The 18,089-nt window shown below is 36.1% G+C and overlaps 1 protein-coding gene across 1 annotated transcript; it reads right to left on the minus strand.

The window, feature by feature from the left end:
- Window positions 1–1,725: 1,725 nt before the first annotated feature.
- Window positions 1,726–16,826, minus strand: LOC102604959 (C2 and GRAM domain-containing protein At1g03370-like). Its single transcript, XM_006367676.2, has 8 exons — window positions 16,437–16,826; window positions 11,499–11,549; window positions 11,215–11,312; window positions 9,823–9,898; window positions 9,517–9,645; window positions 9,348–9,394; window positions 2,019–2,136; window positions 1,726–1,914 (listed from the first exon to the last, which is right to left on the minus strand). Exons 1-8 carry the CDS (start codon window positions 16,614–16,616, stop codon window positions 1,768–1,770), a joined length of 846 nt encoding a protein of 281 aa, XP_006367738.1. The 5' UTR covers window positions 16,617–16,826; the 3' UTR covers window positions 1,726–1,767.
- Window positions 16,827–18,089: the final 1,263 nt, after the last annotated feature.

Here is an 18,089-nt window from a genome sequence, read left to right on the forward strand (position 1 = left end):
TCCATAATCGGGAACCATAACAACTTGGTATCAGAGCCGGAAGTTATGGGAGACCAAATTCAACATCAACTAGCACAATTAGTGAATCTGTTCCAAGAAGAACGTGCAGCCAATTTAGCCAGACATGAAGCAACAAATGCTCGCTTGGATGCACTCACACAGGATTTAGCAAATTCTAAGGTCGATTCTGATTCAACTAAACATATCAGTCAAAATCGTGGTTGGAAGGGTAAAAATAGAGTGGCAGGAGGGTCAGGATCAGAAGCAGGAGGAAGTTTCATCATTCCTCGACATACAAAACTGGATTTCCCACGATTTAATGGCCAAGAGGACCCTTTGGGATGGTTGAACAGATGTGAACACTTCTTTCGACACCAACAAACTCTTGAAGAAGAAAAAGTTGGACTTGCTTCTTTTCATTTGGAGGGCAATGCACAACTTTGGTTTCTTCAATTAGAGTCAGATCTGCCTCAACTGTCTTGGGCTGACTTCAAACGTCATTGTAACCTTCGTTTTGGGCCACCAATCAGAAGTCAGAAGTTGGGAGAATTGGCTAAGTTACGTCAGATCGGGTCTGTGGCAGATTACCAAGAAACATTTGAGCAGTTAATTTCGCGGGCTGGTACACTTACGCAGTCACAAAAAATTGAACTTTATATCAGCGGTCTTACTGATTATATAGCAATTGAGGTTGAGTTGCATAATCCTCCAGATTTGGCTACGGCGATGAGTTTATCCCGACTTTATGAACGCAAGGAACAACCCATTTGTTCGCAATTGTTAGATGCTTGCAAATCAAAGACAGCAGATTTCTCACCTCAACAACATGTTAGATTTGTGAAGAAACTGACCAGATCTGAAATGGAGGAAAGACGACTTAAGGGACTTTGTTTCAACTGTGATGAACCATTCACTCGAGGTCATCAGTGCAAGAAGTTATTCTGGATTGATTTCATTAACGATGAAGAAGAATTACTTTCCACACTTGGCGCTTGAGGACAAGCGCGATTTGAAGAAGGGGAGTAATGTTAGTACCCTTTTAGTCTACCAACAATTTTATGCATGGAAATTAAATCAGTAGCTATTAATTATGTTTTTCTGTTTTCTCTGTAATAGGTTCTGTAACAGTGTTTTCCTGTAGCAGTTGTTTTCTCTGTAGTAGTAGTTATTAGCAGTTATTAGCAGTAAGGAGGTTATTTTTCCACTTTCTCATTTCAGTAGTAGTGGGAAGTTATTTCCTTGTTATTAGGTGGGCGGTTATCCACCAGTGGTGTATTTAAAGTTAGTTGAATTCAATGGAAAGATAAGCAGAAAATTAGTCAAGTAAACACATTGAGGTTGACTGTCATTTTATTCGTGAGAAGATTCAGGAAAACTTGATTTCCACGGGCTACGTGAAGACAGGAGAGCAAGTAGCTGATTTGCTCACAAAGGCGTTGAATGGAACTCGAGTTGATTATCTTTGTAACAAGCTGGGCATGATCAACATATATGCTCCAGCTTGAGGGGGAGTGTTATAGAATGTATATAGACTTAATCTTAGTAATATACATAGCTATATATAGGCAACAGATTTATAGGGATCACTGCAGATCTGTAGGAATCACTCTTTATTTCTTTCCTTAGTTAGCACCTTATGTATTGTATTTATTCACTGTTCACCTACTGGAATAAGATAAGATCTTCCATTCAATTACACAAACAAACATCACGAGTAAATGCTTGAAAAAATTCAAAGAGCAAATTCATAAGGTTCCAATTTCCAATTTAGGGCATAGAACTTAAGGTGGAACTGACCTTCATTTGCTTTGAGAATACATTTGAGTGGAAGCAAATATGCCACGAGGAGACATACATACGTCCATGATACAAAAATGACCTCTCAAGTGCACAAGAATAACTATGCTCAACAACCTGCAATTAGTGGTTCCTCTAGCAATCAAGCTGAATAGTCTAGTTGTCCAACTTAGTATCCTTGCAAAACTAAGAGACCTCTATAAAACCAAATCAGCACTTGCCTCATCAGCAGGGAGATCAAAAATTGTTTGCAGTGGCCCAGGTTTCTGATGAACTACAGTAGGCCCTTCTTTATCCAAAGCAATCCTTCTACGAGTATTAGCACAGCCATTCAAACCCCTAAGACACCAGAAACGGAGAGGGAAAGAACATTATCCACCAGCTCCCAGAAATATTATCTTTTGGTGAGATAGATACGACAGAACTATAACAATATATCATCAGTTATTTTGCTGATGGATAAATAATATTCCAGCAATCGAAAGAGTAATTTGTACTAAATAAGTCTCCTGCAACTCTCCATTGAAAGCGAGTAATGTTCAAATTGAACATGAAAAGCATTATCTAATTATTGCAAAACAAAGAAATTAGATTACATTTCATCATCCACTTGCCAACTAGTGAAATAAAGGATCAGCAAAATCATACATGCTCTTTCTTCCCCCCTTCCCCTTTTCTCACAGAAGTGTTTCACTGTTTGGTTAATTTCCCCCCCTCTTCTTACTGATAATTTGTTACTCTGTGTTATTTTTTTTTAGTACCAACCTGTATGTTATCATTATGTGTTATCACACCCAGATTTGGCTTTTCTACGTTTGTAGTAACTGGCATCAAACCCTCAAATTCCTCCGTGATTGCATGTACCTGTCCCAAGTAAGTTGACATACTTGATTCTTGTTTCTTTATTTTTTTCATTCGAGATATCACGTCATAAAAACGAGATGTGTCATAAGTATATTAAGTGCAAGCCTTTTCACAGACTTAATAGCATGTATGGAATGGAAGATACAAGGGTATTATCTTGGAATCAGCAGGTCGTCACTAGAGACTATATAATTGAGCGTCAAAACTTCTCCCGCGGTGCTTTGGTCTTTTCATCTATCTCACTTCTCAATAGCCTTTTGGGTCAAGTGATATTGAACACCTTGACCTTTGCACCACAACTCAATCGCGGAAACCCATGCTAAATAGTTTGAACTTCCCATTAATGATTCAGAAGTAATCTTAAGGCTTGAAGTTCTGATTTTCGTATTTTTGGAGCTAAATACATCAAATCAAGACATCTTGTGAAATCTTAGTCGCAACCGGATCTAGAAAAAAACAGTTTCAGTTGCCGGAAAATTAGATCTAACCACAGGAAAGAGGTTGAAATCATTAAAAAAAGTATATGGGTATACACAGATATTTAGGCTTGACTAGAGTAATACTTTCTCTCTCATGGCTAAATTAGCATATGTGCGTTTTTTTCCGATCCATGGATGTTGTCCTCCCCCGGCCTCTTTGTCAGCACAGTAATTCATGAGTTTGGCGGAACTCGTAATGAGGTTGATCACTATTAGGGGTGGCAATTGGGCGGGTCATAATGGGTTAAGACAACAATCGGGTCAAAACTCAACCCAACCCAAATTTGTTTGGGTCAAAACGAGTTAGGCAATGAGTTATATAGCGAGTCAAGACTCAACCCAATCCAATTTTTACTAAGTTTAATTGTTTAATTTGTTCTTTTAAACCATTTTAGTACCTAATAATTTTTTTTTTCTTTATTATGGCTATATATCACACACTAAATTGAAATAAAAGTTTTTTAAAAATATTTTGACAAGATTTCTCATGAGCCAATTCGGGTTACATATCAACCCAATTTTTAATGGGTTGAGCTAATGAATGGGCGGGTTACTTAAACGGGTTGGATTTGATTTTGCCACCCCTAATCACTATGTGTTTTATCGACATCCTGCTCCAAATCTATGTATTTATTTGGTAGTCTATGTTGACAATATCACTATTACTTGCAATTCAAGATGGAATCACTAATTTAAGCAACAACTCGTTCAGCATATCCGAACCAAATACCTTGGCAGACTAAAGTATTTTCTAGGTATTAAAGTTGCTCAATCCAGATCAAGTATTGTTATTTTGCAACACAAGTATGCCTTAGACATTCTTGAGGAGATAGGAATGATGGGATGTAAACTCATTGACACTCTTATAGATCCAAATGCTCAACTCCTACTAGGACGGGGGAGCCACTTAGTGATCCTAGAAGATATAGGTGATTGATTGATATGTTGAAATATCTCCAAGTACCTAGACCTAACATTTCTTTCCTGTGAGTATTGTAAGTCAGTTTATGGATTCTCCCCCTGAAATTCATTGGGATGCAGTTGTCTGCATTCTGCGATATATAAAGTCAACACTAGGTAAGGGACTACTCTTCGAGGATTGAGGCTATGAGCAGATCGTGGGATATACATATGTTCATCGAGTAGGATCACCTTCTGATAAACATTCTACATCCGACTATTGTGTTTTAGTAGAAGGTAATTTGGTGTCTCAGAAGACCAAAGAATAGAGTGTGGTTGCTCGATCTAGTGTGCGAGTAGAATATCGAGGAATGTAACAACTTGCGAGCTAATTTGAATTAAATAGTTGCTTAGAGAACTAAAATTTGGACAGATAGAACTTGTGTGTGATAACCAAGCACCCCTTCATATCGCATCAAATCCAGTATTTTATGAGAGGACTAAGCACATTGAGATTGACAGTCACTTTTTCATAGAAAAGAAGCTCCCTGGAGATATTGTTACAAAATTTGTGAAGTCAAGTGATCATCTTGCAGATATTTTCATTAAGTCCCTCAGTAATCCTCGTATTAAGTACTTCTGTAACAAGCTCGGTACATATGATGCGTATGCACTAGCTTGACAGATTATAACCTAAGTTGCTCAGACTCTTCACTTTTGGTGCCACATCCATGTCGACACGATATGCGTGTGGGTGTGGGATTCGTTTCCAATTTGGTCAACCGATTTTGGGTACTTTGACCAAAATCGAGGGGAAAGTTTTAATGATTTCAGTAATCAATACAAAAGCTAAGGTGAAAATTAAACAAAACGGAATACCTTTTATATAGAAATTACTAAGTCACTTTTTTTCCTTTAATCTCCTTTCTAGGATTCTCCTCAAGTTCTCCACATAATATCTCATAATTTAGGTTTTATCACTCTATTTTTAGATATTTTAATTATTTTTAAGTGAATCCCCGCACCCGTATCCATACATGGATCCATATCCCCAAATCTTAAAAATTAGATCATGAAGGATCTGACTTTTAGATCCGCACCCGTATCAAACACCCACACACAAGTCTGAGCAACTTAGATATAACAATGTAGATGCACAATTCAATAATATTTTCTCCTATGTTTCTCATAGCTTAACCATACAAGCTCTATAGAACATAACTTACGGAATTGAAAATATCCTCTTAGAAACATTCAAGTCATTTCAGAATTGTGACATTCTATGTTGCTCGGACTCTTCAAAAATGTCGACGGGTGCGTGTCGGACAAGTCACATGCCTTATAATAGCTCCTACTAAACTAGGGTCATACCCAAGATTCCTTCAGGCATAACTCAGCAAAACGCAAAACTTCAATGCAGGATCATTTGTAGCATTCCCAACCATTAGGAGACTTTACAAGGGGAAAAGGAAAAGGGAAGAAAAGTTTCACTCAACTACTATGTAACATTACACATAAACATCTTTGTAAGTAATCCAATCACAAAATTCCGTATAGCACATAAATCCAACATCTTTGTAAGATTCCTTAAAGCATATATCTTTGTAAGATACATTACTTACTCCTTCAGAAGGGTGATAGCTTTGTAAGGATTGCAAGGTTATTCGGAGTGAAGATATTACTATCCAACATAGGCTTTTGGTGATGGACTTGGAGATAAGAAGGATAGAAGGAAGAAACTTTTTATGATCAACTGAGGATTAGATGGGGTGACTTGACTCCTGCGCTTTCAGAGAAAGCAGGTCCAGAGATACCAGGAGTATCAAGAGGGATCTTTGGTGATGGAATGGAGGAGTTCAAGGGAAAGAAGGTTGCCTATATGAAGTGGTTGGATGAGGATGCTTAGGGATATATATAAGACGACGAAGACAAAAGAGAAGTTGGCAGTCAAGGATGCTAAGACGACAACTTTTGAACGCTTATACATCGAGCTAGGGGATAAAGGTGGGGATCGGAGATTGTATAGGCTCGTGAAAGCGAGAGAGAAAAGCTTGTGACCTTGGATCAAGTGAAGTGCAGGAAGGATGAGGAAGAGAAGGTGTTGGCAGACGAAACCTCCATTAAGCAAAAGTGGCAAGCTTACTTCCACGAACTCTAAAACGAAAAAAGGGGACAGAGACATTGTGTTGGGTGAATTGGTGCACTCTAAAAGTCTTCGGGGTTTTGGGTACTGTAGGTGTTTTAGCGTTGAGGGAGAAAATGATCCTTAATGTATATGTAATGCTTTATTTTGGTCCTTAATATACAACAAAGGTGTTCATTTTGGTCCTTAATATATTTCACTTGATTGAAATGACGACCCTTAATGAATGAAAAAAGGTGTTCACTTTGGTCCTTTACCCTAAACCTAATACATTTATCAAAAAAAGTGTTAAATTTTACTAGACTAGACTTTACGTGGCTAACAAAATTTACCATTGTCTTTTTTGTTGTTAGCTCCAAAGAAAGAACATAAAATCTAACACCAATTTCTCCAACAAAATTTATGATTTTCTTTTTTCTAAAATATTACTCCACTAACCTAATACCCATTTCAGCTTTAAGCAAGAGAATAACAAATTTTGTTGAGAAAGTAAAGAAAATGGTGTTAGATTTCATGGATTTTTTTGATGGAGCCAACAAAGAAGACAACAATGACGGATTTTGTTAGCCATGTGGGGTCCACAGTTAAATTTAACATGTTATTTTGATAAATCTATTAAGTTTAGGGTAAATGACCAAAATGAACACCTTTTGTTATACATTAAGGATCATTTCAATCCAATGAAATATATTAAGGACTAAATGATCACATTTATTATACATTAAGGACCATTTCAATTAAGTGAAATACAATAAAGCATTACCCATACTTTAAGGACCATTTTGGTCATTTTCTCTGGTTGAGGAGGTGAGACGTGCTATGAGTAGGATGAGCAGGGGAAGAGTGACCGGACCCGATAAGATTTCGATGGAATGTTGGAAGAGCACTAATAAGGCAAATATGGAGTGGTTGACTAGGTTATTTAATGCTATTTTTAAGACAACTAAAATGGCCGGCGAATGGAGGTGGAGTCAATGGTTCCATTGGACAAGAACAAGGGTGCTATCCAAAACTATAATAGTTACAGGGTATCAAAACCACACTATGAATGTCTGGGAGTGAGTGATGGAGATGAAGGTGAGGAGAGGGTGTCTATTTTAGAGAATCAATTCGGATTCATGTCAGGCGATCGACTACTGAAGCAATCTATCTTGTGCGGAGGCTGGCGGAGAAATATAGGGACAAAAAGAAGGACCTACATATGGTGTTCCTTGATCTTGAGAAGGCTTATGACAAAGTTCTGAGGGATGTCCTCTAGAGGTGTCCCGATGATTTATATTAGGCAATAACATACATGCATGATGGAGCCAAAACTCGGGTTAGAATGGTGGGAGGAGACTAGGAGCACTTCCCTGTTGAGATGGGGCTACATTAGGGATCAGTGTTGAGCCCTTTTCTATTTGCCTTGGTGATGGCTGAGCTGACGCGGTCTATTTAGGAGGAGATTCCATGGTGTATGTTATTTGCGCATGACATAGTACGGATTGATGAGACATAGAACAGATTTAATGATAGGTTTGAGGTTTGGAGACAAACTCTGAAGTCTAAAGGGTTCAAATTGAGTAGGACCAAAACAAAATATTTGGAGTGCAAATTCAGTCTTTTGTTGGATGAAGCAGGCGTGGAAGTGAGGCTTGCCTCTCAGACTATTCCCAAGATAGAAAGCTTCAAATATCTTGGTCTGTCATCCAGAGCAGCACATGAACGATGATGTCACACATCACACTGGGGCAGCATAGATGAAATGGAGGCTTACCTTTAGAGTATTGTGTGATAAGAAGGTACCACCTAAACTTAAAAGCAAGTTATACAGAGTGGTGATTAGACCGTCCTTGTTCTAATGGGTGGAGTATTGGCCGGTCGAAAACTTACATGTTCAAAAGATGCATGTTACGGAGATAAGGATGTTAAGATGGATGTATGGGAGTACTAAGATTGACAAGATTAGGAATGACGTTATTTGGGAAAAGGTGGGAGTGGCCTTTGTGGCAGACAAAATGAGGGAAACGAGATTGAGATGGTTTGGGATTGTGCAGAGGAGGTGTACCGACGCCCCAATGAGGAGATGCAAGAGGTTGGATGTAGGGGGCACGCGGACAGGTAGGGGTAGGTTGAAAAAAGTATTTGAGAGAGGTGATTAGACAGGACATGGTGCAACTTCATATTACCGAGGATATGACTTTAGATAGGAAGGAGTGGATGTTGCGTATTAAGGTAAAATGCTAGTAGGGGTAGAGTGTTGCCTTGCCTTGTGAAGGTTTATGGCATGTCATAGGACTAGTCGTGCAACTATAGTTGTCTTGTTATTGATTTCCAATTATCACATTATTTTGTTGTTATAGTTCTCTTGTAGACTTTACATTGCTTTTCTTTTTAGCTGTTATGCTTTCTGTATTGATTTCTTCTTCTTGTACTTGAGTTTGATACACTTGAGCCGAGGGTTTATCTAAAACAGCCTCTCTACCTACACGAGGTAGTAGTAAGGTCTGCATACACTTACCCTCCCCAGACCCCACTTTGTCGAATTTCACTGGGTATGTTGATGATGATTGTAAAGATAACGGGAATCTAAATAGAAAAGAAGGCTAAGGTCGAGATAACATCTGGGCCTAGCTCAACCCCAAAAGTTAGTTCATGAGGGGAAGATTGTCTAAGTCCATACAAGGAGATCACCAGTGCACTCCCCAACCAATGTGGAACTTTTATCCACTCTAACATCCCCTTCACGCTCAAGCCCAACTGAAGCGTGGATTGGGAGCCCAAACAGGGGATGAACCTAACTTTGATACTATGTAAAGATAGGGCACCTGGGCCTAACTCAACCCTAAAAACTAGCTTATGAGGGGAGGATTGTCGAAGTCCATACAAGGAGACCACCAGTCCATTCCCCAACTAATGTGAGACTTTTATCCACTCTAACAATGACGACGACATAAATCTAAACATCAGCTCATCTTGATATAGTATGTACATTTGAGAGGCAGAGAATGCATGGACCAAGTTCATCAAAAAAAGAGAATGCATGAACCAAGAAAGGGAGCCTAATAAACTAAAATGAATATTATCAGGTTAAGCATTTTAGTAAATAGCATTTGTCCCATGCAGAATGGTTGACATTCAAACAAGAAGAAATGTAATGCCCCAAAAAGAAGACAACGCCCTACCTTGATGAATTGATATTGAGTTTTACTGTTTTAATGTGAAGACAAACCTGGAAAAGAAACGGGCATGATTTAGTTTCATAAGGATAGAACTTTACAGAATCAAGCAAAACCATGATGCATTATTCCAAAAGAAAAAGGAAAACAAGAAGGTGAAATAATCAATAGATACCTGCCCTGATGTGTTGTTCAATGTATGCCAAACAGCACCTGTCTGACCTTCATTTTCAACAGGTACAGTCACTGAACCAAGAACAGAACTTTTCCAAATTATGTCCCAATCATATATTGTCACATTTATCTGCCGAACAATCAAGCACAATTGAGAAATATTCTAAAGAAAATGACCAAGAACACCAAAATTCATGTAGCCACAAGTTAATGTAATAAATGACTTAGAGCACTACCTCCAAAGAGTATTACAGAAACACAATATAGCACTTGTGCTTCATTTGACAAGATCTGTTGAATAGCTTACCTCTGCTGGCAGCTCATCAACAGAAAAGTTGAACTCCTCCCCCCACATAGGATTTCTTGAGCCAGGGATCATTGAACTACAACAGGTACAAGAGTACACATAGTTAACCAGATGCAACAATACATGCTGAATATATGCTTTTGTATAAGAACTTAACCATTCCTCATCACCCCAAGTGTACGCTTGCATACACACGCACACACACATATCTCAAGCCTAGTCAACATAACTGTCTCTCCCTCTCCCTCTCCCTCTCCCCACCCCCAACCCCCAGCTGGAGCCCTCTGCTTCTGTTGATGAATTTAAAGACAAATCTTAGATTGTACCCATTGTAAACAAATCAACTGACTGAGAAGAGAACGTATGCTCTCAGCTGATCAGATAAACTGTGACTGACTTTCAACTGTTACTACAGAGTACATGAAGTAAAACACCATCTTAAAACCAAACCAACCACCAATGTAAGATATTTTCCATTTTCTCAAAACATAAAGTTCAAAACAACTTTATCTCATTTTAACAATATTTTCATAGTCATCATTTTATATAAAAAAAAAAAACTGGAAGATGATGAAAAACAGAAGAAGATCATCGTACCAGCAAGAAGCAAAACTAGCACTAACTTTCCAAAAAAAGGAAAGGACTAAGATGTACTCCCTCCATTCCATATTAATTCAAATTTTGAGGTGTTTCACACCCTTTTAAGAAAAGTAGATTAAGACATAAATTGAACATTGTTTTTCATTTTTACCCTTATTAATTATTGTCAAATTTATTGAAGTCATCACATTGAAAATCCAAATGAAGGGTAAAATTGGAAGAATATTTTAAAAATAGTCTTGAAGATTTTGAAGATTGAACAATTAAGTTATTTGAAAAATGGAAAATGCCTCAAAAATTCAATTAATATGAAATGGAGGAAGTAAAATCTTATGTGCGTCCTCCTTGCTCATAAGTCAATCTAGATATCTATCAGTCATTTTCTTTGACATGTTAGGTCCATCATTTGTCATGAACGTTACATATAGTTTTTAGGAATTTGGCGTTCTCATTAAAATTTGAACAATTGTATTGAGGGAGTTTTAATATCATATTTACTATGGCACAACTCGTGACACATATTATTCGTTTTAGACAAAGAGGTCTCACGTTCAATCTCCTCGAGGTTCTCAAGTTGATTTTCAAGTTAAAATAAATTCATAAATGCTTATTTAAGTGAACTTTAATAGCAACTGGAAGGGACATTCAATTTACAAATATGTAATTGCACAAGAAAATCATCACACTTCCTCTTCAACAATCAACTAGGTTTCAGTCGCATCAACTAGGAGACATCTATTTATATGACTGGCCATCCAAGATAACAGGATAACAAAAATAGATAAGCGTCACCTAAATCTTTTTTGTGCGCCACAAGTGATGATTGCATATGGATCTGATGTGCCATTCAAATTAGCAGCAATAAGATTTTTAGCAGCTAACAGTTCAACCTGGAATATCGGAGAAACACTAGTCAAGTATGAATTCCTAAAATACCTATTACATGCATTTAAAATCCCAACACATGAGTCAATTTAATGAATTACATTGGTAAGTAATAGCAATAGAGTACAATACACCGCAACTAGAGATAAGAATGATAGCATATTGCATGAGCACCAAGTTCAGAAATATACCTTGATTATATATGCAGAATTAGTTGGAGGGTCTCCTTTTAACTGGCCTATCTACAAAATAAGTGCACAACTACATGTCAAACAAGTCAAAATAACTCAATGTAAATGGATAATAAGTTTATAACCACACGTTCCAAGAGAAGAATGGAAACAAAAGCCCCCCAAAAAAAGAAGTCAACAACCTAAACAAATGACTTCTAAATCTTATCCAGTTAAAAAAACCCATCAAGGTTTATAATTCTTAAAGTCAAATCAAAAGGAATTTCTTTTCTAGAAACTTCCTTAAAGCAAGAGATTCCTGTTAACCAGGCCTCCTGATAAACATTCTAAAGTAAACATAACATACATTTATGTTAAATTATCAGCTCATTACCCAGTAACCTGTATCCAAGAGATGAGTGGCACTATTACTGATAATTTTGACAAAATCTTTTCCATAAAAAAATTCTTCAGTTCCAAATTGAATTTCTTATTTTAACTTGGCACATATATTACACTAGGACATCACAGAATTTTTATTATGTTAAGCAAGTGAACATGTGGACACCACTGATTACTTTCTGGTTTTTGTGGATTAGAAAGGTAAGGCATTCACAATTGTTCACCACTATGGTGGAATATATTACCAAGACCTTCTCATGTTGTTTAACTTATTTACTCTCTAGGTAGTCAACATCAGCCTTCTTTAACTTGGGATTCTCTAATTATATTTTCAAAGGTTTTTGACTAGTACTGTTTTCCCATTATTTTTTATTTTTTTTAAACTTAATGACTTCACATGTTTACCCTGGAGTTTTAAATTTACAATTTCTATTTTATTTTATTTTTTATAAAGTCAATCTCTATTTAAAGATAATTCAATCATTTTCACCGTTAAACTGAATAAATTAAGCCAACCTAGGTAATACGTTATTTGCAGATGACATTGTTTTGATCGAGGAGACTCACGGCAAAGTCAACGATAGATTGAAGGCGTGGGGACGGACTTTGGAGTCTAAAAGGTTTAGGCTGAGAAGGACCAAGAAAGAGTATTTGGAATGTAAATTTAGTGATTAGATGCTTCAGACAGACGTAAAAGTGAGACTTGATACTCAAGTTATCTCGAAGAGTGAAAGATTTAATTATTTGAGGTCTAAGATCCAAGGATATAGGTTAATCCATAATGATGTCACACACTGTATTGGTACGGCTAGGATGAAGCGGAGGCTTGCATCTGGTGTCATGGGTGACAAGAAAATACCACCAAAGCATAAAGGTAAGTTTTATAGAGTGGTGGTTAAACCGGCTTTGTTGTATGGGACAGAGTGCTAGCCAATCAAGAACTCCTATATTCAGAAGATGCGAGTGGCGAAATGAGGATGTTGAGATGGATGTGTCGGCATACTAAGAGCGACAAAATTAGGAATGAGTATATCCGGGACAAAGTGGGAGTGGCCTCCGTGGTGGACAAGATGAGGGAAGGGAGATTGAGATGGTTTGGACATGTGAAGAGATGTAGGATGCCCCGGTAAGGAGGTGCGAGAAGTTGAAGATAGTAGGGTCAATGAGAGGCCGAGGTAGGTTGAAGAATTATTAGGGAGAGGTGATAAGGTAGGATATGGTGCATCTTCAACATACCGAGGACATGACATAGATAGGAGGCTATGGAGGTTGCGTACTAGGGTAGAAGGTTAGTAGGTAGTGGAGGGTTGCTTTTGCTTTATAAGGGTTTAGGCTTGTTGGTGTTTGTCATTGTACTAGTCATATTATTGCAGTACTTGATTTTGATATCTATCATCATCTATTGTTTACTGTGTTTGATTATCACACTATTTTTTTTTGAGAATGAAAAAAAAAAAAAAAAAAAAAAAAAAAAAAAAAATTCTCAAAAAAAAATAGTGTGATAATCAAACACAGTAAACAATAGATGATGATAGATATCAAAATCAAGTACTGCAATAATATGACTAGTACAATGACAAACACCAATAGTGTTTGATTATCACACTATTTTGTTGTTCTTGTTCTTTTCTTGTAAGTTTTGCACTGCTTCCTTTGTCAGTTGCTATGTTTTCTTTGGGTTTGCTGCTCTTGAGCTGAGGGTCTTGCGGAAACACCTCTCTACCTCCACAAGGTAGTGGTAAGGTATGCGCATATTTTATCCTCCCTAGACTCCACCAGTGGAATTTCACTAGGTGTGTTGTTGTTGTTGTTGCTTAGCCGAGTTCTTGTATTTACTAACTGAAACATGTTCAAACATATTAATCAGCTGAGAAGTTTAGAACTCCAAAAAACTGCTGCCAAGTACTTTAAATCTTACTAGTTAGTTTTTTCACAATAACCAAGTGTATACTCCTTATTTCGAATTGAGGGTTTCGTTTCGAGTTGGATCCTTCAAAGTAATGTCAACTCTCTTCAAGTGGAACATTCACCTTATACATACAGAAAATAAAATTTGACCCACATTTTATTTTTTTTTGAAAATGGTAACGAAAATTTGACCCACATTTTACATTTCCCAAAATCAAAAGAAATCAAAATATAGCTAAGTACAAAATGGATCCACTAGCTTAAGCTAACATATATTTAAGTTCAAATACAATAAGCTGCACTAAAAATAGTGCTTCGCCTAAAAGACTTCTCTAAAGAAGGTTTAAAGGAACAAAAGACATCTCTTTGCGAATAAAACAAATTTCTTTTCCCAAAGAATTTATTTTTTTCTGAATATACAAACCACCCTTTTGTTTTGAGCAGGCCTGAACCAAACCAAACTTATTCCAGTTAGCCGACAATTTCTTTAATTTTTTTTTATAATTTTTTTAGTTTTTCTTTGAATTTACATGTTCTCTTCTCTGTTATTATGCTTCAAATCCTAACCATGGCTCCTTTCATGCACATTATTCGTGATACTACTGAAAAGCTTATATGATGAAACTGAAATTAATAATATGTGGAGAGTCTGATCCAGAAACATCTAATCAGACATGTAGTGCAAACACATTCCAATAAAAGCCTTCTCTAAAATTTATTTTAAAATCTTCCCTAAAACACCGTCCCAAGTGCAACCACCATCCGAATTTTCATCTTAAAAAAGTTTGGAGTCCCTAAAAGACACACTGATCAGAGAAAAATAAAAACAACCTTGCAACAACACCCAAACATTTGAAGCAAAGAGAATAACCTTACACATCCAATCAATCAACTATGCCTCATTCCCAAATTATTTCACAATGAAATTAATTTGATTAACCAACTTATTACATGAAGAAAAAAGAAAGGGACCCATCTGAAGATTGTCAACTCATCCATAAAAATTTCTACCTTTTTATATTCATTTTTCCTTCATGGAAGAATAACACTGAATTAACTATATTATTACTGTATAGATGTGCATCCTCATCAGTTCATTGACACTGTTGCCTTTAATTGAGTTCACTGTTTTGCCAACATCCAGCTGCTAATAGGGAAGGCAATGCTATCATTATTTTTGTTTCAGCAAAAAAAAATAGGTTATTTGTGGTAGGCTACAACAAAAACCTAATAGATCAAAAATTATATATTTTGTCACACATAATTTATCATTATATTCCATGTCCACATAATGCCACAGCATATTGTTAGGTTTCTGAAATATTTAGGCGTATGGCTCTGATTATATACTACAACTATAACTCTACTACTACTACTATGCCTCAATCATAAACCAGTTAAAACAAATTTCACATAAGACACGTCATTTCACACATTTTGGCATTTAGTAGGAGTCTGAGTGACCACCAACCACAATTCCCTTGTCTAACCCTTCCAAGCAGCAATGTTTTTCTGAAACTTCCCTTCCAAGGCAGCAATTTCGACTAGAATATAAACAAATATAACATTTAAAGAAGCCGGTCAACCATAAATGCAACTGTGTTTCCTGATTCTTGGCATATTTTTCATTACCAAGACACTCAGTAAGCAATGGCTCTTTATTAAGATATAATAGAAACAAACAAACAAAAACCAAAGTAAATTTGCCCTTCCTCTCTTATAATATACTATCACTACTACTAGTACTATGCCTCAATCATAAGCCATTTAAACCAGACTTATCATAGAACACGTCATATTTCACACATCTTGGCATTTAGTAGGAGACTGAGTGATCACCAACCACAATTCACTAGCCTAACCCCTATGAGGCAGCAATTTTGACTAGAATATAACAAATATTATATTTAAAGAAGTTAGTCAAGCAGTATTGCAATTGTGTTTCCTGATTATTGGCATCTTTTCATTACCACAATACTCAAGTAAGCAATGGTTCTAAAGTAGGAAACAAACAAAAACTGAAGTGAATTCGGCCTTATCCTACCTAAGATAATACATATGGAGGCAAAGTTCTGCATTTTCAAAAGAGCAACTTAATTAGAAATACTTTACTTCTAAAACCAGCAACATCCCAAAGAAGCCTTCTCTGCCCAGTGGCCTTCTACTTCCAAAGGAAAACCTTCCTGATTCAGTAATCAGTATTACTAGGATATCAATGCAGTATGATTCTTCACCTTTTGTTATATCATTGCTATCACGCAATAACAAAGTCACTTTCTATCACTTCAAAAGAGTTTCATGTAACTAACTGATACGGAAACAGAACCATTACAGTAATCCCACAAAAGATATCACATTCAATTAGCAGAATGCTTCTAAATTAGCCCCAAAATCCCATCATCAATGCCCAAATTTTTTTAATAACCTATAAATTCCCAATGGCCAGTCGCGAACAGTTCAATACTCCCTTCCACTTAAATAGTAGGTTTTTGTTTGCTAAGGATTCGAACCCGTAACATCCTTCTAAGCCACACCATCACTATACTACCAGTAAATAGATCAAATCCAATAACAACAAGCGGTTACAAAAATTCTCTTCATATACATTTCTTCAACATTTTCAAAAGCAAGAACAGAAATTCAGAATACCTTGTCTTTATCATCGACGACGCCAGAATCATCATCGACGGCAACACGACCACCAGCGTTAGCATCGCCGCCGACTGCAAAGAACCAGTAAGAAATGATGACGAATGCCGTGGCGGCAACGGTGACTTTCACCTCCCACCACGACGGCACCAGTACTTCCAACGCCGTCTCCACAATCATCTGTAAGAAAAATACCACAAAAATGTACAAATATATAGTTGAAAATGCTGGATCAAACCAAAATATTCAAGATTTTTAAGCACACAAACATTCCTGCAGTATATATATTTATGTATATATACACACAGTTAGTGTGTTAGTGTGTGAAAGAGAAGGGTCAATGCCAATTGTCAAAGAAAGGATGATGATGATGAAGAAGAAGAAAAAATGAAGAATTCTAAATTGGCCATTGTTGAAAGTTTAATAGTTGCGTGGAAAGATAATTAAATACTCCCTCCGTCCCTATTTACTTGTCCATATTTCCTTTTTTAGTTGTCCCTATTTAGTTATCCATTTTGACAAATCAAGAAAGGACAACAAATTTTTTCCTATTATACCCTTATTTACACTTCTTGAAAATTGTAAAAGTGTATGTTGTTTCCCTCCAATTTATTTCACTTGAATTCAAATAAGTGGTTGTAATTTTTAAGTGAAAAGTTGTCATAAGGGTAAAATTGTAACTTTACTGTGCTAATCATTGTTGCCTTAATCTGTGTGCCATTTCTAAAGTGGACAACTAAAAAGGGACGGAGGGAGTAATAAGTCATTTGAAATGTACTACTCCCTCTCTTCTTATTTAGTTGTCACCATTTTAGATTTCGCATCTCTTAAGAAACTAGGTTAGTTTACCATTGTACACTTATTTAGTGTTCACTTAAAGTCAAGTTTTCAATCAATAAACATGAATTAGTTTATTTTGATTAATTAATTTGACCAATGAACATGAATTATTATTTTGATAGTAATATCTAGATCAATCTTAATCGAATGGATAGGGTCAATCTTTTGAGGATAGTGCAATGACAGTTTTACCCTTTTCTGTAATGTTTGATTGGGTTTTCGAATTAGGTGTGTGTTCGGTTCGATTTTATATATTATTGGTTCAGTATATCGGTTTTTGATTTTAAATACGCTAAATCATTAATCAAATCAATAAGATATTCTTTATCGGTTTTGATTCTTAACTCGATTATCGATTTAATAGTAAGAAAATGTTTATAAAATGAATATATGACTTCTCCAATAATTTAACGCGACAAAACAATAATGTAACTTTACAACTGCTTATAAAATAAAAACAGTAATAACTAACAAAAAAAGAATTATATAAGTGTAACACAGAGAGAAATTAAGAGGAATATAGTTTTTACTTTAGGTTTTGACGTTTTGTATAATATGAAGTTGTAAACTCAAAATTACTATGAAGTGTGAATCGAAGGTTAAAGTGATAAAGACAGTAAGTAGTAAGGTATTGAGACTAATATTTAATATTTATGTACGGGTAAAATAGTAAATTACTATAGTCTTAATGAGTTATCGGTTAGCTCAATATTAAAAAATCAAAACCCATAACCCGATAATTTTTTTTGTAAAACCATTAATTCAATAGCAATAGATCAGTAATACTTTTTTCGATTCGATTTAATTTTTACA

Source organism: Solanum tuberosum, unplaced genomic scaffold (assembly GCF_000226075.1).
Source record: "Solanum tuberosum cultivar DM 1-3 516 R44 unplaced genomic scaffold, SolTub_3.0 scf00906, whole genome shotgun sequence".
Lineage (NCBI taxonomy): Eukaryota > Viridiplantae > Streptophyta > Magnoliopsida > Solanales > Solanaceae > Solanum > Solanum tuberosum.

Excerpts from the sequence above, each read along its gene's own strand:
- LOC102604959 (XM_006367676.2), bottom strand. The coding sequence starts at position 16,616 with ATGATTGTGGAGACGGCGTTGGAAGTACTGGTGCCGTCGTGGTGGGAG. Across the intron at positions 9,395-9,516 it reads TGAACAACACATCAGGGCAG|GTTTGTCTTCACATTAAAAC; the intron begins GTATCTATTGAT and ends TTTCTTTTCCAG. Across the intron at positions 1,915-2,018 it reads TTGATCTCCCTGCTGATGAG|GTTGTTGAGCATAGTTATTC; the intron begins GCAAGTGCTGAT and ends CACTAATTGCAG.